The sequence below is a fragment of the Chrysemys picta genome, chromosome 5 (assembly GCF_011386835.1).
Source record: "Chrysemys picta bellii isolate R12L10 chromosome 5, ASM1138683v2, whole genome shotgun sequence".
Classification (NCBI taxonomy): Eukaryota; Metazoa; Chordata; order Testudines; family Emydidae; genus Chrysemys; species Chrysemys picta.
This window is the reverse complement of record NC_088795.1, coordinates 101,916,577-101,940,646: the sequence shown is the minus strand read 5'-3', so window position 1 is coordinate 101,940,646 and position 24,070 is coordinate 101,916,577. Positions and strand designations below refer to the sequence as shown.

Below are 24,070 nucleotides of genomic sequence, written 5' to 3'. Positions count from 1 at the left end.
AAAGAAAAAAACAACCCACCTTATTTTAATCAGCCAAGTAAGTAGACACAATTCAAAATACATAAGCAGATCCTGTGAGGAAGGTGGTACAATTTTTTACCATTTATGTGATACCGAGTACACTAAATATTAAGAGTGAAATTCTGGCTCTGCTGAAGTTGATGGGAGTTTTGCTATCAACTAAAATGGAGACAGGATTTTCACCTATTTTTTCCCTTTCATACCCACAGTACTCATCGCTGACACAGCTGTCCAGATCCTGTTCTGATGCTGATATCATAGCTATTTTGCAACAGTGCTGGAACATGAATCTGGTTAATAATTGCTTAATTACTTTAAGTGGGTATATTTTGATTTTAGTAATTTGATGAAGTGTAATAAACTTTTAAAAACATTATTATAAGTTAATGCTTTCAGCACATACTGCTAAAGATGTTGAACATTGGTTAATTCTAGTTACCCATTACCTTTCACATTGTTAATTTAAACGTAACTAAATGTTTTTCAAGCTTTTATATTTTGTGCTACATATTTTATTTGTCCATGTACAGCAAAATTCCTTCAAATACAAATCAGTGCAGAAAAATTATGTACTGCAGTTTGTTTGATATTCATTTCCCTAATATAGCCTCCTTTTTTATTTTTTTGATTGGTCTACGGGTCTCTTAGCAAATCACCTTTCTGCTACCTTTATACTACTATTAAATTAATTTCTTTTTTCAAGTACTTCAGTATCAGGAAGCCAGCCAAACTATCAATGGGGCCACTGGACAATCAAGGTACTAAAGGAGAACTCAAGGAAGACCAGGTTGCTGCAGAAAAGCTAGATGAATTCTTTGCATAAGTCTTCACTACAAAGGACATGAGGGATATTTTTACCCCGAGCCATTCTTTTCAGGTAACAAATCTGAGGAACTGTCCCAGACTGAAGTGTCAATAGAGGAGGTTTTTGAACAAATAGATAAAATTAAAACAGTAATAAGTCACCAGGACTAGATGGCACTCACTCAAGAAGTTCTGAGGGAACTTAGACATGAAACTATAGAACTACTAACTGGGTTATCTAACCTATCATTTAAATCAACCTCTGTACCAGATGACGAGGATAGCTAATGTAAAGTCAATTTTTTTAAAAGGCTCCAGAAGTGATCCTGGCAATCACAGGTCTGTAAGTCTAACTTCAGTATCAGGCAAATTGGTTGAAACTATAGTAAAGAACAGAATTATCAGACACATAGATGAACACGATATGTTGGGGAGGAGTCAACATGGCTTTTGTGAAGGGAAATCATGCCTCACCAATCTATTAGAATTCTTTGAGGGTCTCAACAAGCATGTGAATATAGCATACTTGGACCTTCAGAAAGCCTTTGACAAGATCCTACACCAAAGGCTCAAAGTAAGCAGCCATGGGATATAAGGCAAAACTCTCTCATGGTTCACTAACTGGTTAAAAGATAGAAAACAAAGGATAGGAATGGTCAATTTTCAGAATGGAAAAAAAAAAGAAGAGGTAAATAGCAGGGTGCCTCAACGATTTGTACTATTGAGCATATTCATAAATGATCTAGAAAGGGGGCAAACAATGAGGTGGGAAAGTTTGTAGCTATTCTTTATACAGATCTGAGGACATTATCATCATGTGTTTAACAATCTATTTTATCAAAAGGAATGAAAATGCATGCCACCACTGAAATGGTTACCTCCATAAGTTTGGAATAAAATCCTCTGTTGGTTAAACTGAAATGTTATTTTTCCTCCTTCTCTTTTTGAACCATCTCAATTACATACTTCTTCAGGACAAGACTAATATGGATTCCAACAATATATGCAAAAAATGCTAGTTTACACTTTCCAATGCTTAGTTTTGTTCTAATTTTCTTAAGGTATTCAAACAGGACCTGTGTAGATCTATTTTTATATATCAAGTTCGATTCTTTTTCATGGCAGAGTTTCACAACACTATGAGCACTAATTGCAAACCTTTTTCTGATATGACTGTCACGTGTTTGGCATGACATAATGGAGTTCTTGCCAACAGGAGACAACAAAATCAAGAAGGCCCTGGTAATGTTTAGATTCAAAATTATACAGTTCAAGAAAGATAGGTAAAATCTTTACTTCCAAGAAATGCTCAATCTGAAGCTAGCTTAAAGATAATATAATAAACATTACATTGCACTTGTAACATCAAGCAAAAAGAAAGTAAGAAAACAAGATTATGGGGTACCTTCAATTGCATGATAAGTTTCTCTTTTTTTACAGGAAAAATATTTTAAATGGTAGGAGTAAGAGGTTTTACAGTTATTCAATAACCCAAGGTAAATTTAAAGGTCTTTGAATGAGAAAGGAGGCTAAATTAAAAAAAAAAAAAAAGAGTTAACAGAACTCAGTGGCCATTTAGGAAGCAATATCACAACAGCTTAGGGTTACCATCCGTCCGTATTTCCCCGGACATGTCCGGCTTTTGCGTCTCTAAATAGCCGTCTGGGAGGAATTGGTAACAAGGTTAAAATGTCCGGGTTTTTTTTCCTCCCTTGCCTCCCTCCCTCCCTTCCATGCAGAGGGCGGCTGCTGATTGGGCGGCTGGGCCGATTGAGCCGCTCCCATTGGCCTCCAGCAGCCAGAGCCCTCCCCTGCTCCCCCGTCCCTCTGTCTGCAGCCCTGTGTAACACACAAACTGACCCACCGGGCAGCGTGTTTTGCCTACACGTGGAGCCAGAATGGTAAGGGGAGTCGGGGGGAGGGCAGTCAGGGAGTGGGGGAGTGTTGTATGGGTCCCCGGCCTCCACCTGCCACCCCCCCTCTGTGCATCTCCCCTCCCCCGTGGGCCCTCCCTCCCTGCCTGCCTCTCCCTTGCCTGCTTGTACTGCCAGAGCCAGCAGCAACTGCTGTCTGCTGCCCCCGGGTCCTAGCGTCCCCCATCCACTAATGGGAAGACAGGCTGCCCTTACCCTGCCCTTCCACCCTAGCCCTGAGCCTCTCCAACGCCCCAAACCCCTCAGCCCCAGCCCTCATCCCCCCGCACCCAAATCCTCTCTCCCAGCCCTGAGCCTCCTCCTGCATCATGAACCCCTCATCCCCAGCCGCAGCCAGAGCCCTCATCCCCCCATACCCTAATTCCCCACACCCTAATCCTCTGCTCTATCCCTGAGCCCCCTCCTGCACCATGAACCCCTGATCCTCAGACCCACAGCCCTCACACCTGCATCCCCTATCCCCAAACTCCCTCCCCCTTCCCACACACTCCCTCCTGCCCTCAAACTCCCTCCCAAAGCCTGCACCCCCTCCCTTTGCACCGCCTCCCACCCCCAAACTCCATCCCAGACCCTGCACCCCTCACCCCCCTCCTGCACACCCACCCCCTGCCCCAGCCCGGAGCCTGCACCCAGCACCCAAACTCTATCCCAGAGCCTGCACCCTACACCCCGCCTGCACCCTAATCCCCAGCCCAGGACCTGCACCCCAGACCTCCTCCCCACACCCAACCCCCCTCCCAGAGCCTTAGGCAGGTGGGGGGCGGGGTTCTGGGCACCACCAAAATTTCTACAACCCTGCCACCCATGCAAGTGGATAAGGGTCAGGGCAGTCAGGGGACAGGTAGGGTCCTAGGGGGGCAGTTAGGGTGGGGATTCTCAGCGGGGGCAGTCAGGGGTCAAGAAGCAGGGGGGGTTGGAGTTCTGAGGGGCAGTCAGGGGGTGGGAAGTTGGAGGGAGTGGATGGGGGTGGGACGGGTCTAGGGCGGGGCTTTCCCCCCCCCAGCATCCTCTTTTTTGATTGTGAAATATGGTAACCCTACAACTGCTTGAAGAGACTGACTAACTGTATCACACATGCATCTGCTTCAGGAAAGCAGCACTGTCTAGTGGATAAAGCATTAAACTCTGACATTGGAGACCTGGGGTCTATTCTCATCTCTATCAGTAGGTTGCCTTGAACAAGTCACTTCACCTCCCTATGCTTCAGTTTCCTGATCTGTAAAGTGGGGAAAAGGATGGTTACCCCCTTTGTTAAGCACTTTGAGGCCTACTGATGAAAAACATACAACAGCTAGTTGTTATTACTATTATGTAGGGTCAATGATAGCAACTGTTCTGTTCCCACACTCAAAATGTTCCCCATTCCAATGTGCGTGCAGGAGCACCTCAGTGCTCCTTTTTGTGGTGCTAATGGTTCATCTGATAAGTCACTTATGTTAGGACTGAGAAACACCATTCATCCCAGAAGTCTCATGGCACTTGAGTAAGTGCAAACAGCATTGCTCCAGACTTATTATTCTTTAAGCCTAATAATGCTATAATTGAAATGTACAGCAGTCAGTTCCATCTTAACTTAATTTGCAAATGGATCTCGTTGCTACTAATATTGTAGGATAGCTACCTAAAAGTTCAAATCTGCTTTGGAGATAGGAAAAGATATGGTACAATATGCACACAAAGCTATATCATCAAGGACTTTATTTTAAAAAACACCCTTATTAATGTCTAGTAACATTCATGGTAAAAATCCCATTTAATTCAAATGGGTGGCTCTTACTAAAAAAACCCCAGTGTTAATTTACCAACTTGCCACAGGGCTAGGTCATTATGCATTTAATTACATTGTCCTAACTATTCTTTTAATGACAGAACAATACAAAGGACACTAATATTAGAAGCATCTACATCTCACATTTATCCAACTCCAGAGAGATAATGGCTCCTCGACTATATAAAAAGGACAACAAAATATAGCATTGTAATTAAAGTTCAACACCAATGTTAACCACCAGCTTACCTCTGCATTTCCTCTGGTTTTAGAAGTATTTTTCTCCTGCTGAATGGGAATTAAAGGTAAGCCTCCAATCTTTGGATTTTTAGTTATAGACTGTTTTCTTGCTTTTCCAGCTGGTGGCCATATATCACTGTGCTGTAGAAACAAAATTCCTTATTCTTGGCATGCAATTTTATTATGATATATACACTGCTTTTTACATACAAAACTTTCTTGGTAAGACTATATACTATGCTCTACTATCACTCCACATAAAACTGACTTTTTTTTAAGATAACAGGAGCGTGTTTTTTATAACTATGTTGATGCTTCTACAAATGCATCAGAAGTATTGCTGGAGGACTGCAAGATGCTAAGTGAATAGAGCTTTAAGGTCTCAGTACACTGTCTATGTTCCAGAGGTGTTCCTCCACACTATATATCAAAATATCAAAACATATCTATTGGCAATAGAACAAAAATCATTATTTAGGAAAACAAATTTATCTACACCTCTACCTTGATATAACGCTGTCCTCGGGAGCCAAAAAATCTTACTGCGTTATAGGTGAAACCACATTATATTGAACTTGCTTTGATCCACCGGAGTGCACAGCTCCGCCCCCCTGGAGCACTGCTTTACTGCGTTATATCCGAATTTGTGTTATATCGAGGTAGTGGTGTATTTGTTTTTTAGCTCCAAAATTCTACATAAATTGTATATATAAATGCAATTATCTGACCAATATGAAAATAAATGTTTAAACATAAGGGAACATTTATACTATTCATTTATTACTGTAAGTTAGTTATCATAACAGTTATGGTTCAGACTTCCAAGGAAGTTCAGTGGATTTAGTCATACATCTTCCCCTCATCCCAAAGGGTTAAATGTACTGATTAGAAAATCTTTAAAAATCTTAACCTACATCATGTAATCTCCTCATGGTAGAAACATAAAAAGAGGTAGACAGCAAGTAGAACACACCACCTCTTTGGGTGAAGGGATAAATTACATTTTAGTGTAAAGAATTATGGGTGGGATTCACTAGGGAGACTTAGGCATTGCAACACTCACCTGGTTTCAGACCTCTCCCGATGAAGCTTTTCCACTGCGTAGAAATAATCATTGAGGCAGGAGGACTTGAGTCTCTCACCTCCGAGGTGTGTACCCTAACAATTGGGCTAGAGAGTCGCACTAATTTTCTTGGTGCCCAATGAATATTTAATTATTTAAACAAAGTGAGACAGCTTTAACGAGAGAGATTGAGGGAGACCCACCCCAACATGGCCAATAGCTCAGTGGTTAGTGACCACGCCCAGGAGGTGGGAAACCCCACTTCAAATCCCTGCTCCAAATCAGCCCAACAGAGATTTCAATCCAGGTCTCCCACATCCTGAGTGCTCTAAGCATTGGGCTAATGGACACACCACTTCTTCCTCCTGCTTTGTGTGGGTTTAGGCATACTTTGCGCATGTCTACTGGAACGGGCCCCAAAAGCAAGATAGGTGTGGGGAGAAATGCCTATTTTGTGAATTGCTGAGAGTTAGGCACTGTGCAGTGGCAGGAGTTAGATGGCTGTGTGCATGCCAAACCAGTGAATTTAAGGTGGTCAGGTGGAACCTGAATGTGAGACTTCAGTGCTTAAGTCTCCTTTGTGAATCCCACCCTGAGTGTCTGTAACAGTTTTAACTGAATGGTAAATAATAAATTATTAATATATGCAACTCATTAGGCAAAATTAAAATGTACTTATTCACAGTTCTGGCTCATCTAGGTGGCTCTTGTCAACAGAAATATATCAAAATATCTTTGTCTTTTCAGAAGAGAACATATAATATATCAAGTCCATTTTGTAAATATTATTCAAGTGCGAAGAGTCTGTAGATTGGTCTTGCAAAGCACAAAGCAACAGGGATAAGAGAAAGAGTATGTGTATGCTGACATTAGTACATGGCCTCTAAATTCAGGGGGGCAAGATATGTTTATCACTCAGGCTTATAACTTGGAGATCATCTTCAACTCTTCCTTCTTGACATGCTCAAATCTTGCAGCTTCTTCCTTCACAGCATATTATAACTAAAGAACTGTAACCATTCCTCAGTTATGCCATTAGTCCCTGATGGATTCAATGAGGTGGAAGGCCTCTGGGAAGGTTGAGCTCAGAGAAACAGGCAGTGTTTTCATTGCATTTATCCGAGAATGACTGCTGTCATGATGGATGTAGAATGTTGTTTCAAAGCAACTGAAGAGAGAATATTTGGTGCTCAACTTACAGTGATTTCTGAAATTCTCCATGAAATATACTGCAAGAATTCTGCATGTATTTATTTAGTTTAAAAGGGTCACAGATTCAACTGGCTTTCATAAAGAGGTCTGTGGAGAAGAACCCTTAATCCACTCCAAATAACAAAATTTTCTTTCTAAGCAAAGAAACAAGGCTCCCTTAATTGAAGTATTAAGCAGAAGAATTACTGCCCATGTACTTGAAGGTGTATCTTCATCTGGGTGCTAATTTTGGCTTTACTTGTCAGCCTCATGATGTGCTCAGAGGAATACATGCACACAGATATTAGAATTGGAAAATATCTTTTTTGCTCATCTTCCCATCAATACCATATTTCCTAGATAGCTGTGTTAAGTGTTTTTTGTCCAGACTAGTTTTATTCAATTCAAGACTGGGCTTGAACCATAGCACATGGGATGACCATAAACAAAACAATGATCCTATTTTAGGCATTTTTTTTACTGTTTACCAATCAAAATACAAAATGAATAATCTCCATACTAACCCAACTTTCTCTAATTGAAGCCAGAGAACTAGAATAATTAGGTTATACAAAGCAACAGAGGGTCCTGTGGCACCTTTGAGACTAACAGAAGTATTGGGAGCATAAGCTTTCGTGGGTAAGAACCTCACTTCTTCAGATGCAAGTAATGGAAATCTCCAGAGGCAGGTATAAATCAGTATGGAGATAACGAGGTTAGTGCAATCAGGGAGGGTGAGGTGCTCTGCTAGCAGTTGAGGTGTGAACACCAAGGGAGGAGAAACTGCTTCTGTAGTTGGATAGCCATTCACAGCCTTTGTTTAATCCTGATCTGATGGTGTCAAATTTGCAAATGAACTGGAGCTCAGCAGTTTCTCTTTGGAGTCTGGTCCTGAAGTTTTTTTGCTGTAAGATGGCTACCTTTACATCTGCTATTGTGTGGCCAGGGAGGTTGAAGTGTTCTCCTACAGGTTTTTGTATATTGCCATTCCTGATATCTGACTTGTGTCCATTTATCCTCTTGCGTAGCGACTGTCCAGTTTGGCCAATGTACATAGCAGAGGGGCATTGCTGGCATATGATGGCATATATAACATATATACTAGGTTATACAAACGCCCCCTGGGTTATACAAACCCGACTTACGCAAATCCGCACTTACGGAAAGAGTTCTGTAAGCTAGAATTTTTTTTTTTTTTGCGTAATGGTCGGGTATATGTTTCCGACTTATGCAAAATTCGAGTTACGCAAGGCATTCCGGAACGGAACGCTTGCGTACGTTGGGGAGCGTCTGTAGTGAGATAAAATGTACAACACTATGGTACCTACCTCATCAGAGGAGCGGGAAAAAAAGGATTAATACGTAATATCTTCCCTGAATACTACACTGTTCAGCTAAACAGAAAAAGTTTCTATGGAGTAAAAGAAAATGGGTCTCTATCACTGAGTTAGGCTTCTTCCACTTCTAACGGCAAAGCCTCTACCTTTGGATAATTTAATGCAAAATCTTGACACATATATGCCTTCTTTACATTCATCTTGAAGTTCAAATCTAGATTCATCACATCATTCAAACAAATGAAACCTACTGTCTAAAATTCTATCCACAGAAATGTGTTCAGATACCATGCCAATGCGTCTTGTATAAGAACAGAAAGCATAATAATTTTAAACATGGTCATCATTGAAATGCTGATTCAGGGTAACAAATCCAGCTTACATACTTACAATGTTTTTTCTAATCTAATCTATAGTGGTGATGAGGATTAACTTCATACCAGAGACAAACACTTGCATGTAAAAAGCATTCTGAGATTTTACATCTTCAAGTACTGATTTTACAGCAAATAATATTTTACCATGGAAAAATAGATTAGTTGTGTCTCATTACCGCCTAATGGCACAAATAATTCATGGTGTTGCTACATCTGCTAAGACCAGAATGCTGAATAAAACTGTTAACTTAATACAGTCTGTTAATATTGTTAATTTATATACTGCATATCATGAGCAAGGCTGCAATTTAGTCATGGAGGTCACGGAATCTGTGACTTTCAAAGTCCTCTGTGACTTCAGCCATTGCCTGCCGGGAGCTGCAGTGTCCCCTGCTGCCTGCGGGCAGGCGGCAGTGGGGACCTCAAGAGCTCCCGACCGCTGTGAGTGGTTGGGGGAGCTCCCGCAGCTCCTAGCTGCGGCAGAAGGCGGGGAGGACTCCCACAGCTCGGAGCAGCCAGCAGAGAGGGACCCTGGAGCTCCGAGCCCCCAGGGCTGGTGGGGGCCCCTGGAGCTCCCAGCCTGCCCACAGCTGACCAGGCTCCCCATTTTGTCATGGATATTTTTAGTAGAAGTCAGGGACAGGTCACAGGCTTCTGTGATTTTTCATTATTGCCTGTGCCCTGTTACTTTTACTAAAAATATCTGTGACAAAATCTTAGCCTTAATCATGAGTAATGAGATGACAGTTTTCAAAGAAAAATAATTGAGGAATATGCTGAAGTTGGAAGGAAAAAAAAAGTAGCAACGTGCATTCTTCTGTTTAAACGATCCCCAAAATATATTAACTGCTTCTGTAAGTCTTCATTCCAGATTGATTAAACAAATACGTTTCACTCCATACTTGCTGGTCTCAGAGTTGTAACATTATCTTTCTTGTGATCTTGCATCAATAGGACTTGAACAGAGTTACTAAGCGTTGGATGAGTTGTTTTTAAGCAACCTATGTCAATAACCTGTGAACCTATTCATTGAGACACTACCCTTGTTATCCCCATGAGATGTATTTCCGATTTGGTAGCTGTTTCCATGGAAACCACAATAGTTACTTCGCTTGGAGGAGCTGAATAAGACAAGGTTTTGAAAAGTCTGTTGCTTCCGAGACGTGCATTACACATCCCACTTCCACTATTTACAAAGGTCAAAGACAGACTCTCCCTCAGTCTATGATTATATAGTATGTATTGCAATAATCATGTGTTCATTCAGTATTATATACTCAGAACACAAGCAGGATAATCAGATATATTTATTTTATAAAAGAACGTACATTAACAATGAAATAATTTTTTAATAGAATGGCAGCCTGTGAGGGCTGCTAACTATTACATTCTCAACTTTAATATTGCCATAAGTGCACACTACACAGTAAATTCTAAACAACTTACGACTCCCTCCACAATCAGATCTCCTTGAATATACTGCATTATATTGTTTGATATGACTGTATAACAACTTCCACATGAAGAAAAAGGAAGCCAAATTTAACAGCGACGTCTACTTCCACATTTGTCACATGTTTATTTTCTCATCTTCTCCCCAGGGGAGCAGTGGAATGTTTTGGTTTGAAATTTATATACACACACACACATTGCCATATGTTTATATTAGAGAAGGAAAGGTCAAAGAAATGTGCCTTGCATTTAGAGGGGAAGGTGGTGAGGTTCTGATGGTCCTTACTTCCTGTGAGAGCTCATGCTTCATTCTTGGGTCAGCTCCTGAGAAGGCTCTGCACAGACAAAGCTTTACCTTTGTTACAGAAAGTCCCAAAGACCATCTTCAGGTTATAAAAAGAATCACCTTTGATCAAATAGTAAACATGAGAAAAGACAGTTACCTTTTTCGTAACTGGTGTTCTTCGAGATGTGTTGCTCATGTCTATTCCACAAAAGGTGTGCGTGCTCGCCATGTGCACCGGTGCCAGAAGTTTCTCCCCTAGCAGTACCCATAGGGGAGTGCCCCAGTGACCCATGGAGTGGCGCCTCCATGGCGCGGTATAAGGGGCAGTGCACGCTCACCCCACCCTCAGTTCCTTCTTGCCAGACAACTCTGACAGAGGGGAAGGCGGGATGTGGAATAGACATGAGCAACACAGCTTGAAGAACACCAGTTACGGAAAAGATAACTGTCTTTTCTTCTTCGAGTGATTGCTCATGTGTATTCCACAATAGGTGATTCCAAGCTATATCTGTTGGCAGTGGGAAGGAGTTTACAAACTCTTGGGACAGAGAATGGCCCTTCCGAACCCGGCGTCCTCCCTGGTCTGAGAGACAATCGCATAATGCGAGGTGAACATGTGAACTGAAGACCACGTGACAGCCCTACAAATGTTCTGAATGGGAACATGGGCCAAAAAGGCAGCCGATGAGGCCTGCGCCAGAGTCGAGTGCGCCCTCACAATTGGCGGCGGAGAGATTCCCGCCAGGTCATAACAGGTACAGATTCACGAAGTGATCCAGTTGGAGAGCTGCTGAGTGGAGATCGGCCGACCTTTCATGCGCTCGGACGAGGTGATGAACAGTTGCGAGGACTTTCTGAATGGCTTAGTCCGCTCCAGGTAGAAAGCCAGAGGCAGTCTCACATCCAACGTGTGGAGGCGGTGCTCCTCACTGGACACATGGGGCTTGGGGCAGAGGACCAGCAGAAAAATGTCCTGAGCCATGTGATAGGCGGAGACCAGCTTCAGCAGGAACAAAGGGTGTGGGCGGAGCTGGATCTTATCTTTATGAAACACCGTGTACGGGGGCTCGGAGGTCAGGGCCTACAAGATGTGATTGCAACCAGGAAGGCCACCTTCCACGAAAGGTGTGACCTGGAGCACGTGGCTAGTGACTCAAACGGGGGCCCTGTGAGATGGGCCAACACCAGATTAAGGTCCCACTGCGGGACAGGGGGCCTAACATACAGGAGAGGCGATCCAACCCCTTAAGGAATCGGCCAGTCATAGCATGGGAGAATACCATGTGGCCCTGCACCGGCAGATGGAAGGCCGATATGGCCGCCAGGTGCGCCTTGACCGACGAGGGCGCCAGGCCCTGGGCTCTAAGGTGAAGGAGGTAGTCCAGAATAAGCTGATCAGAGCAGCCACTGTGGAAACGCCCCGCTCGTCCACCCATCTGGAAAACTGAGATCACTTTGCCAAGTAGGCTCGGCGCATGGAGGGTCGCCTGCTTTCTAGGAAGACACACTGAACCCCTTTCATGCACATCCTTTCCTCCCTACCTAACCATTGAGCAGCTATGCTGTGAGGTGGAATGCCGCTAGGTTGGGGTGGAGGAGGCGGCCTGGGTGAGCAGGTCCAGGCGGGACGGCAACGGACACAGCAGGGGGAGCACCAGGCCCATGAGGATCCTGTACCAATGCTGCCTGGGCCATGCTGGGGCAATCAGAAGGACCCAGGCCTTGTCCGTCTTTATCTTTTCCGGGACCTTGCCGATCAGTGGGAATGGGAGAAAGGCATAGAGAAACTGGATTCACCAGGACAGGAGGAAGGCATCGGAGATAGCGCCCCGTCCCAGCCACACCCCCGGAGCAGAACCCAGGACAGCGACAGTTCTGCCGAGTCGCAAACAGGTCCACCTGGGGAGTTCCCCATGCTTGGAAAAGTCTGTGCACCACCTCTGGGTGGAGAGAACACTTGTGCTAAGAGAAGAAGTCCCTGCTCAAGCAATCGGCCCGCGCGTTCTGGATGCCCGGTAGATGGAAGGCCAGGGAGGGGATGATGGAGGCCAGGGAGACCATGCGGAACTTGAGCTTCACCATGTAATGGTTCAGGCCTTGCAGGTCCAAGATGGCCTGAGCCCCCCTATGGCCTTTGGGATAAGGAAATAGCGGGAGTAGTACCCTTTGCCTTTGAACTCCCCCGGTACCACTTCCATCGCTCCTAGGCCCAGGAGCCGCCCCACCTCCTGCTTGAGCAGAGCCTCGTGCGAGGGGTCCTTCAGGAGAGACGGGGGAGGCAGTGGTTGGACGGGGGGGGAGGAGAGGTAAACTGGAGGATGTAGCCCCGGGAGATGGTGTTGAGGACCCATCGGTCCGAGGTCAGCCGTGACCACTCTGGGAGGAAAGCACACAACCGACTGGAGAAGGGAAGCTTTATTGAGGGTGGATCCCTGATGAGAACTGGCAGGGTACCCCCGGGTGTCCCGTCAAAACCGCTTTTTCCCCCACTTGCTTGCCCTTGGAGGACCCAGGCTGGGGGGCAGGCCGAGACTGCCTCTGTGGGCGCCTCTTATAGTCCTGCAAATTCTTATAAGCGGTCTCGTATTTTGACTGGGTGGCCTGAGCAGGAGTCTGCTGCAGCTTGAACTTAGGTTTAGCCGGAGTCATCTCATGTGGGGTTGGGGCAGTAGGAAATACCTACCCAAAATCCCACTTAGTGGTGTAAGGATATAACTGGGTATGAAAATATCCCAGATGTAGGTGGCCATTTCTGCACCTACTTACTATCCACATCCCATTTATCCCTTGGCTATGCACTGGTTTGCTGCTGCTGATGCGTCTCTTTTCAGTGCTTTATGTTCAGTTGGTACCCTTTTTACAAAACCAGGAAGGGTTTTTCTGTCCCTCCAACTGGTGAGCAGAATGTGGGTTTTTAGCCTCCCTTCACCCAAAGAAACTTGGGAAAATTAGCTAGAGAGAGAGTTTATTTTGTGAAATTTTATTTTTCTTATTACAACTGCACGACAGGTGTCCAGTGTGGGTTCTTTGGGACCAGAGCTGCCATTGCAATCCAGAGTGGGAGAAGGGCTACGTCTGGCTGGTGGGCCTGCTGCGCAAGCTGGGGGGGTGGGGAAGAGAAAGAGCTTCAGCGTCTTACACAGAAAGAGGCACCTCATCATCTCTCACATAAGGAAAGGACAAAGAAAGATTTGGCAGTTTGGGTGCCAGATTTCTGGGGTGGTTCCACGCAAGGTGACTCTTAAACATTTGGCATGCCCTCCATGGCCACATCTTGGTGAAATGCACTGGACGTAAGCCACTGGACAGTTTTACTTAAAGTAGTGTAGGGGAAAATCCACTTGAAATCCTCTCCTGGTTGCACTGCAACCATGTTATGCAAGTTGTAGAGGCTTTAGCTGAAATCCTGGATGTGGTGTGATGCTAACTGTGATGCTGGTGTGACTGCTGCGTCTTTTTCAATACTTTCTTGAAAAAGAAAATGGGCATTTTGCTTTAACTAGCATTACAACAGTCCCCAGCAAAACAGGCAGCATTTTCTCCCCCCATATGGTGACGGTGCACCAGACTGGAAGCCAGGAAGTCTCAAGTTCTATACCCATCAATTAATCGGGGTTATGAAGATATTTAGCATCGGTGAAACCTGAAAATGGACAGAATTTTAAACACTCGCTGCCACAGGCAGACAAAATGGTCAAAATAGGTAATAACACATAGCACATAGATGGGCTAAGTCCACATCTTCTTGTAGTTGTAGGACCTCAAGCATTTCAGTAACATTACTGGCTTCACAGCATTATTCTTTTTGCTACAATGTATGGTTCATTCAGAACATCTATACATACATTTAATTGTTTTGCAGATAAGTACAAATTACTGGTGAAACTCAGTGATTCACCGCTAAATATGAAATGTAGAGAATTTTTAAAAATCTTATTTCCTCTGACCAAAGTATTACCTGTGCATTGAAAATACTGGTCATCCACTCCATCTGTGTATCCTGTCCATCACAACACATGTGCCTACAAGAGAATATGTGGTATCATTAAAATAAACAGATTAATGAAGTATCGAACTGTAATTGTCACATACCACAGAAGCAGTTCTTTGACATTCAAAACCTACTTGGATTTCTCTTAATTATTTAATGTTATCAGCGCCGTATTATTGCCTAGGCCGACAAGGCCTAGGCCTAGGGCAGCAAATTTGCAGGGGCGGAAGCTCCCCTCTGTGCCCCGCCCCCCTGCTCCAGCTCACCTCCGCCTCCTCTGCAAGCGTGCCACCGCGTCCTGTTTCTCTCCCCTCCCAGCGCTTGCGCCGCGAAACAGCTGTTTCGCGGGGCAGGGAGGAAGGGGGGAGAGGGGGAACGGCGTGCGCTGGGGGAAGAGGCGGGGCCGGGGGCGGGGATTTGGGGAAGGGATCCAATAGGGGAAGAGAGGGGGCGGAGTTGGGGCTGGGACTTTGGGGAGGGGGTTGGAATGGGGGCGGGAAAAGGGCGGAGTCGGTGCAGGGCCAGGGCGGCATTTATTTCCCGGCCTAGGGGCGGCAAAATTATTAATCCGCCACTGGTTGTTAGTATTTTATTATTTACATTTTACACATAAGAACTTCTAAAATATATATTAAATGCATATTATGAAAAGACTGAGGATCCAATCCAGGAATCCGTCCTTATTCTACAAAAACTGAAGCACCTGTTTAACTTTAACCATATGCTTAGTTCCTGGGATTTCAAATCACAGTTTTAAGCCTGTGCTTTGGGGCTTTGCTGAACAGGGATCTTAGCAAGGATATGAAACTGACAGCTTAAACTAAAAGTTATTGCAACAAATCAACCAATAATTTTTGGTAATGGGTAAAAATCAAACAAAAACAACACACACGTATTAGGTTTCAAGCACATTATTTAAAAAATGTTGACACTAAACAGGCAAACACTCATTTGTTGGTGTTGGTTACTTACCAGTGGTGCTTTTCAGAATATACTGTAAGACCCCAGCTGAAAAAAATAAAACTCCACATTAAAAATAAATATTTATTTATTTACCAGAAACCAAAGCCACAACAGAGAACTGAATGCTAACTTTGGGGTGCTTGCCAAATATTCCATAGGGAAGTTAATTTTACATGGAGATTACACCTCAAAAGCTATTGCAAGAAGTTTAATATGTGATTCTAATCTGAAAAGCATTTTCAATTAAAATGGCCTTATGGGGTTCCATGTTTATTGTCTCAATGCTTTGATATCAACTATGCTCTATTTACAAGTTGTGACAGGACCTTTTCATCTAACTAGCAGGTCTGCCAACTCAGTCAAGCTGGGCTCCTTTTACCTCATGAATCATCAAAACAGCAACAAAGTTTCATAGATCAAATTATGTTCTCATTTATGTCTGTGCTACCCCATACATTTTATAGTTTCAGTAACACCTATGCAACCTCATGGAGTTATACTTGGGTAATTTGTTGGAACTAATGTAACTTATTAGGAATTCTTTGATGATATACAAAATGAAATAGAATCAAGCTCATTCGGCCTTAGCTGTGTAGGTTCTGCAGGGCTGCTGTGAGTTTAAAAAAAGCATTTTTGTCACTAAAGTAAGAAAAGCTATGACTGAATACACACAAGGAACACAGCTGAGACAAGAGATGTCATTTTTACATGTTCACTTTCAAGAGGAACACTGATATTTAGTCCTCTACAAACACAAATGAATGACTTTGAGATCCTTTGATGAAGGTGCTATAACAGGCCAAAGTATTCCTACTAGCAGTGATAGGGACATGGATTTGAAGCAGGTGGGGCAACTAGTGAGGGCAGTCAAGTGAAGACTTGGTTTCTAGAATGAAGTCAGGCAATATAATCTAATATATAGCACTGCCCCATTTCTAGTGGTGTGAGAGACCAGATCAATCAGCTGAGAGTTTGTAAGTGACCCAGAAGGCTGGGGTAAGAAAAATAAATCACAGAGCGGAGAAAAAAAAGAAAGGCGAAATGGGACCAGACAATAAGATGGCAGAATGAGCAAAAACAGAAGGAAAGACAAAGTCAGCAAGAGCAAACGACCGCATGCACACACTGACACACACAATAGGGCAGAAAAGTTAAGAGGACAACCATATGAGCAGCTCTGCAGTGAGAGACCTTGGTTTGATGCCAGTTTCTGTCACCTCTGAGGCCGGGGCAGGGCTGGTGGAAGGATGTTTCGCGCCCTAGGCAAAACTTCCACCTTGTGCCCCCCGTCCCCGAGCCCCTGCCCTGAGGCGCCCCTCCCCCCCCCGCGGCAGCTCCCCCCCTCTGCCCTGAGGCGCTCCCCCCTGCGGCAGCCCCCCACCCAATCAGCTTAGGCGCCGCAAGCCTGGGGGGGGGGGAGAAGTGACGGTGTGCTCGGGGAGGAGGTGCGGCAGGGGTGAGCTGGGGCGGGGAGTTCCCCTGCGTGCCACCCCCCGCCCCCTTGCTGCAGGCGACCCTCCCCGTGCTCCAGTGCCCCAGCTCCCTCCGTCTAAATGCCGGCGGCGACTGGGGCGGCCGAAGATCCGGCCGCCGCGGTCGCTACCGAAGAAATGGCGCCCCCCAAATCCTACTGCCCTAGGCGACCGCCTAGGTCACCTAAATGGTTGCACCGGCCCTGGGCCTGGGTGTGCGCTAAGGGACAGAGTGCTCTGCCTCTGAAGATAGGAGACCTACTAGTCTGCAGCAACTAACCTGACTCGGTCAGGAGTGCCACTAACTGGCTTATATACAAAGAAAAGTCACAGCAATGTGAAACCTGGAGAAGGAAAATTCTTCATTGAGGACCCAGGGACTGGCACCAAAGGTCAGGACTAGTAATCTTTTTTGGCACACTAAAGGTGTGCCCACCATTGGAATGCAGGATACATGCTACAAGACTAAATTGAGCTAGTAACAATTACAGCCACAACAGAAAACACACTTCAGATTAAGAAAACCAATCAATAAAGTAATTTTCTCAACACAGAAGAGTTAACACAGAACACAGGACCAGACAGCATCAGAACAAGTAATATTATGGAGTGCAATTCCATTCAGAATAAGGGATAGACTTCACTTGATTTCCTGATTTTGTGTGCGCGTGTGTCTGTGCGTGTGCGTCTGTGTGGTGTTCCATCACAAAACTCTAGTATTTTGCTATACAGAACATAACCCCGTTTCTTTTCTAATCTTACTTTGTTGGTGGCTTCATTTTCTTTTTCACTCCAAGATAAAGTTTCAGTGAACTGAGAGGCAGCACTTTTTCAGGTTTGCTAGTCTGTGAATGAACATAAGTTTCTAATTACTGCATTAGAAATGTACAAAACAGAATGGTTTATAAAAGCCCAATCCCCTTTTTTCTTCCTTTGGGGGTTCTCTATTCTTCTCTTTTCATTATGGGTCACTATTTCTAATTTTTCTACTTCCCCCCTATCACCTTTGGGGAAATAATCAACTACCTCTTACAGACCTAGTATCATTATATACGTGTATAAGGTATATGAGTTTCACAGCTCCAGCTTGAGGCTAGGAGATTGAAGTGAAGTTGAAAAATTTTCCAGTAGAAAAAAAAAAAGAGAGGCACATTTGAGTGTCTCAGACATGGAGCATAAAGCCACATTGTCAAGGTGCTAAGCAAGGTTTCAGGAGCTTTAATTAATGCTCACATATGTGCCAATTTCAGTTTTTAGCACTAAGTATTTAGACCCTTTCTGACATCCTGTGGTCATTCTACTTACGAAATATATCTAAGGATTTATACAAAAAAAAGACATAATATTTCGTTTACATAATCTTACATTAGCTATTAACGCATTAAACTCTTCTCTAAGAAAAGGAGGATATTCCCCCAACGTATTTTAAGGAAAGTACAGTATATGTATAAACCTGCTGCACAGACAAAAAACAGCATCAAGACCAAAAAAGCAATACTTTATTTAAAAGGTATTCTTTACCAGAAGCTATAAATGTTAAAATGAATCGAATAAAACTAATCATAAATACAATACTTAGTTTTATAATTTTGTATAAATTGCACACATTCAAAGGATTCTATAAAGCACTAAAAACTTCTGATATATTATGGACCCAAAGTGGCAAAGCTCTTAACACATGCTTAACTTTATACATATGACTAGCCCTGTTAGTCCATGAAATTGTTAATGTGTAGGAAGTTAAGCACATGTATGTTTGCAGGACTGGGCCTAAATCAATAATATAGGTTTACTTTTCTGCTTTTATTATTAAAAAGTTAAGTAACAACTTCATACTTTTTTTGGAAGGGGCAGGGGAGGGGAATAGGGAAGAGAGGGAAAAAAGATAACATTTACAAAACAGTACACAGAAAAGAAAGAAGATAGTATAGTGAAAAATGTTATTTTCCAAAACTCTTCTATCATGACATTTTTAACAAAAATAATTTTAAAAAAGTTATTGTGCTCCTGTACCTTGCCTTTTCTAAAAGCCTTGAAATTGCAGGGCAAACAAATAAGCAGTTATTGGAGCTTTATAATACTTACAACACCCCAGCCTTTAAACAAGCTCTGTACATAAAAGATAGGCTCTATACTGGCTTCTAAACTATACTGGTTTCTAGAAGTTGCTTTAATTAAAACAAAGTTTATCACAATACATAAACATAGCTAAATGAGCTCTTATATTTTCTCACTTTATTCCACTTTAACAACTCTAACATAAGCAAAAAATCTCTCTTCTTATTTTAATGCCTGAATTGCGTAGGCAAGCATAACAATTGCTGATTTGCCTGTCAACCAGTGTTCATTTTTTCATATGTAAAGGAAAGAAGTTTAAAGCTTAACTGCTCATGATTAGAAGGGTGCAGAGTATGTGTTTATACCTTCATATCCTTGTAAAGAAGCAGATTTCCTTCCCGTAATACAAAATAACGCTCTTGAAATTTATTTCCAGACAGTAATTTTGATGGTTCTTCTTTGTATTTCAGATAGCCTGCTTTCACATTACCTTTTACATTCTTCTCTGTCAAGAAGATGAAAAGCATTTGGTTACAGTATTTTTAAATATTGGAAATCACCGAGTATTGAATTTTAATGTGCTTAGCATTATTATGTACCAACCCTATGATACCAGAATTTTATTGTTCTAAACTTTCTTATTTAAAAGTTTATGATGACTATATTGGTGCTGAAAGATGTCCTATTGATAGCACAGACAGAGACCATGTAAGCTGTCTATACTGTCTCATCAACATACTTCAATATGAACATGGAGAGACTAAAATAAATTTCTAGGAAAGAATATCCCAAAGCTTATTTAGATCTTAGTTTCTTCAATGAGTCTAATACTAACTGATACCTTTTGTTGAATAATGTATTTTGTCATGCTGGACTGTGGTAGTCAACTTATTTCTAGAGCTGGTCAACAATTTTTGAATGTAATGTGGCGTGGGTAAAAACCTGCCTTTTCTGAAAAGTTTTGCAAATATTTAGGAATGTGTGTGTGTGTGTGTGTGTGTGTGTGTGTGTGTGTGTGTGTGTGTGTGTGTGTGTGTGTGTGTGTGAGAGAGAGAAAATTTGTGGCTTTTTAAAAATCCAAACCACTGCCAAAAATTTTCACTGCCAAAAATTGTGTGTTGTGTCAATTCAGTTATGTTTTTGAAAAACTGATTAAAAAGTGCTTTAAAAAAGATCTCTCTCAAACCCTGTGCAAGGGAAACAACTTTAAATGTTTGACATTTTTGCAAGTATATTTTATTTATTTAACCTGTTCTACTCATTTCAGGTAGGTCAAATGTCAGCTGGCAATGACTTTTGGTCACTAATGTCTAGGCTAAATTTGAATGAAACTGCTAAATAAATTCCATCGGGACTGATATTTTCTAAGTAAAAAGCAATTACAAAAAATGCCAGAGGGTTGAAGAGAGATGTAAAATGGGAATCTAGAATGTAACTCTATAGGTGCTACAGGCTGCCACAGCAACAAATTTGAATTTGGGGGAGCAAGACAACAGTGAACATTGTGGCTAGTCATGTTTAGATGAACAAAGGGTACTCTGCCTTTTATCTGGAAACTACTGTGAATGCACTGTACAGCAAACCTAGATTCCTGTGACTGGGACACTGCTGGAGTTGGCATTCCTTTCTAAAGTTACTGCCACAAGACTCACTGAAAGGATACAGAAGCCAGCAGCATTTGAGTGACTTATGGGTGACCAGTAGTTAAAGCAGATTGCCAAGAAGGAAGGGGAGTAATCAGGGAGACTATGGGCAGCAGTGCTCCCTCATTCCCTCCTTCACACTTCACACTGTAGGGAGTCATATCCTGGTAACAACAGCTAATAATTCCATTATCCTCAAATACCACCACTCTATAAACTGAGTCAAGTTTTTGCAGAGTTATTTTTCTTCTGTTTAATTTACATATTTCTTAGATTCTTTTAGTCATTTAAAAAACGTCTGCTCTTGTTGACCACCTGTAGAACTATACTGTTAATGTTTTTAGTGGAAAAAAACAATTATGTTATATGTTTTTACATTGTTGACTTGTTGTCAATAAAATTTTGATTTATGTTTTGCAAAGTTGATACACAAATTGCAACTCATCAAGAAGTGACTGAATAATATAGCTGTAAAATATAAGGGGAAAGGACATAATATTTGAAATAAATTCTCAAAAAAGTTTTAAGCAAATCATACATGAAAGTTAATCAGGAATACAGCAAAGAGAACTAATTCATATATAGGTACCATTTAGTTACAAAGATGGTGATACTTAAAGAACAATGCCTCACAGCAAATGACACAGTTAATTATATTTGGGAACTAGTGATTCCTACATTATATCATGATCAGAATCATCAAATTCTTCTATATGCATGCATTCCTTTGTACAAGTAATCATGATATCAAAGTATGACACAAAATGTAAAAATTTGGTATTACAACTGATAAGCCAGAATTAGGAATCTACTTGTAATATTGAAGGAGGCAGTAAAATGCATGGTCCAATACAGTTTCTAATAATATAAAGAAATTACTGCACCATTACATTTCTTCAACATTCCCCAGTAATCCCAAAATTACTATAATTTCCTAATTTTGCAATATTTTTAGTAACTCAGTCATGTGACAAGGAAATGTCTATCTTATTAATATTTCAACAGGAACTTTCATACTGTACATTTGTCTCTCACACTCACTGCTTATAAGACTATTTTTACATTAAAATGTGTCAAGTTTGGCATACCTGATCCAATACATTAAAACTTACTAAAAAAACCTGGAATTGTTGGTAAAACAGAAGCTAATGGGTACTTATGTTCGACTGTTAGGATGAGAAAATAATTTACCATCTTAATATATAACAATCAGTGCTGTTATACATATGGGGGAATGTGATGGGGAGTGCAGAAAAATGGAATTCCTCATTTTTTCCTCTTGTCTGTATATGTTGCAGCAGTGCTTGTAACTATACAGTTTTCAATGTCTGTTCTCTTCTTTATGTTCTTTTTTTTTTTTTTTGAGTCCTTTAAAAATTTATACCATATATTAATAAATGAGGAAAATTGTTTCCATAAGTAAAACCTTCAAACTAATTAATATTGCCTGTCTAATTTATATATATATATAAAAATTAGAATATATATATATATTCACACATACACACCTCGCTTGACAACTATACACGCACACGCACGCACTCTGTAATTGGGTCCACATGGATGGACTTCAGGCTTATGTGAATCTCCATCAACTTCACTGGGGTGAAGTGTGAGTATGTAAGGGTTCAGGATCTGGACCTTGCCTGCGGGTGCGGTATTTGGTGGGGCCAGAAATGAAGGGTTCTGGGTGCGGGGGAGGGGGGGTGAGGACTCCAGCTGAGGGTGCAGGTTCTGGGGTGGAGCTGGGGATGAAGTGTTTGGGGTGCAGGAGGAGTCTGGGGTAAGTGGTTGGGATGTTGGGGGGTGGGCTCCGAGAGGGAGTTTGGGTATGGGAGGGGACTCCGGGCTGGAGTCCCCTCTAGGCTGCAGCTCCCAGGAAGCAGTCACCAGGTCCCTGCGGCCCCCTTGATGCATGGATGGCCAGGGAGGCTCTGCGCACTCTCCTCGCACCCACAGGCTCTGTCCCCACAACTTCCATTGGTTGCAGTTCCTGGCCAATGGGAGCTGTGGAGCTGGCTATCGGGGCGGGGGCAATGTGCAGAGCCTCCCTGGCTGCCATGCATCTAGGGGCTGCAGGGACATGGCGGCTGCTTCCGGAAGCCACACTGCACTAGGGCAGGCAGGGAGCCTGCCTTACTTCTGGTCCCAAAATGCACCACTGACCGGATTTTTAATGGCCCAGTCGGCAGTGCCGACCGGAGCCGCCAGAGTCCCTTTTCAACTGGGCATTCTGGTCGAAAACCGGTCGCCTGGCAACCCTAGGAATAAACAGGAATTCAGTCCTCACTCTTCCAATCCAAATGGAATTGACAAATTATTACAATTATATTCATAACATTGAGATTCAATAATAACTTGAATCCCCTCACCCATCAGCTCAAATTGAGAGAAAATAAAGTCACAATTATATTAATAATAAATAATAGGAATCCTAGGACTCGAAGGGACCTCAAGAGGTCATCTAGTCCAGTCCTTGCACTTAAGGCAGGAGGTGACTATCTAACCTGCTCTTTAAAATCTCCAATGACAGAGATTCCACAACGTCCCTAGGCAATTTACTCCAGTGCTTAACCACCCTGACAGTTAGGAAGTTTTTCCTAATATCCAACCTAAACCGCAATTTAGGCCCATTGCTTCTTGTCCTGTCCTCAGAGGTCAACAATTTTCTTCTTCTCCTTGTAACAACCTTTTATGTACTTGGAAACTTATGTCCTCCTTCACTCTTCTCTTCTCCAGACTAAACAAACCCATTTCCCCCCACCCCCAATCTTCCCTCATAGATCATGTTTTCTAGACCTTTAATAATTTTTGTTGTTCTTCTCTGGACTTTCTCCAATTTGTCTACATCTTTCCTGAAATGTGGCACCTAGAACTGGACACAATACTCCAGTTGAGGCCTAATCATCAGAGAGTAGAGTGGAAGAAATTACTTCTCGTGTCTTGCTTACAATACTCCTGCTAATACATCCCAGAATGATGTTTGCTTGTTTTGTAACAGCATTACACTGTTGACCCATATTTAGCTTGAGATTCACTATGACCCCCAGATCCATTTCCCCAGTACTCCTTCCTAGACAGTCATTTACCATTTTGTATGTGTGCAATTGATTGTTCCTTCTTAAGTGGAGTACTTTGCATTTGCCCTTATTGAATTTCATCTTATTTACTTCAGACCAGTTTGTCCAGATCATTTTGAATTTTAATCCTATCCTCCAAACCATTTGCAACTCCTCCCAGCTTGGCATTGTCTACAAACTTTATAAGTGTCCTCTCTACTCCGTTATATAAATATTTGAATATAGAGGATACCCAACTCCCACCATAGCAAGAGGATTTAAATTAATGGTCACAACTGTTTCATGATCACAACTTAACCACAAAAAATAGATAGATATTAGGTTGCTAGTCTGCTGTGACTGCTGCCTATCACCAATCCAAGTAAACAATGAGACAATATTGTACTCCCT

The 24,070-nt window shown here is 42.5% G+C and overlaps 1 protein-coding gene across 3 annotated transcripts in view; it reads right to left on the bottom strand.

Moving 5' to 3' along the window:
- ARAP2 (ArfGAP with RhoGAP domain, ankyrin repeat and PH domain 2) overlaps window positions 1-24,070 on the bottom strand; it is a 205,577-nt gene that overhangs the window by 5,454 nt on the left and 176,053 nt on the right. For all 3 annotated transcript variants that reach the window (XM_024106718.3, XM_065596990.1, XM_005286388.4), the window contains 5 exons: window positions 19,323-19,462; window positions 17,662-17,744; window positions 15,437-15,472; window positions 14,432-14,495; window positions 4,777-4,908 (listed from right to left, as the gene is read on the bottom strand). In XM_024106718.3, the coding sequence (XP_023962486.2) occupies window positions 4,777-4,908; window positions 14,432-14,495; window positions 15,437-15,472; window positions 17,662-17,744; window positions 19,323-19,462 (455 nt within the window). The remainder of the gene's footprint in view (window positions 1-4,776; window positions 4,909-14,431; window positions 14,496-15,436; window positions 15,473-17,661; window positions 17,745-19,322; window positions 19,463-24,070) is intronic.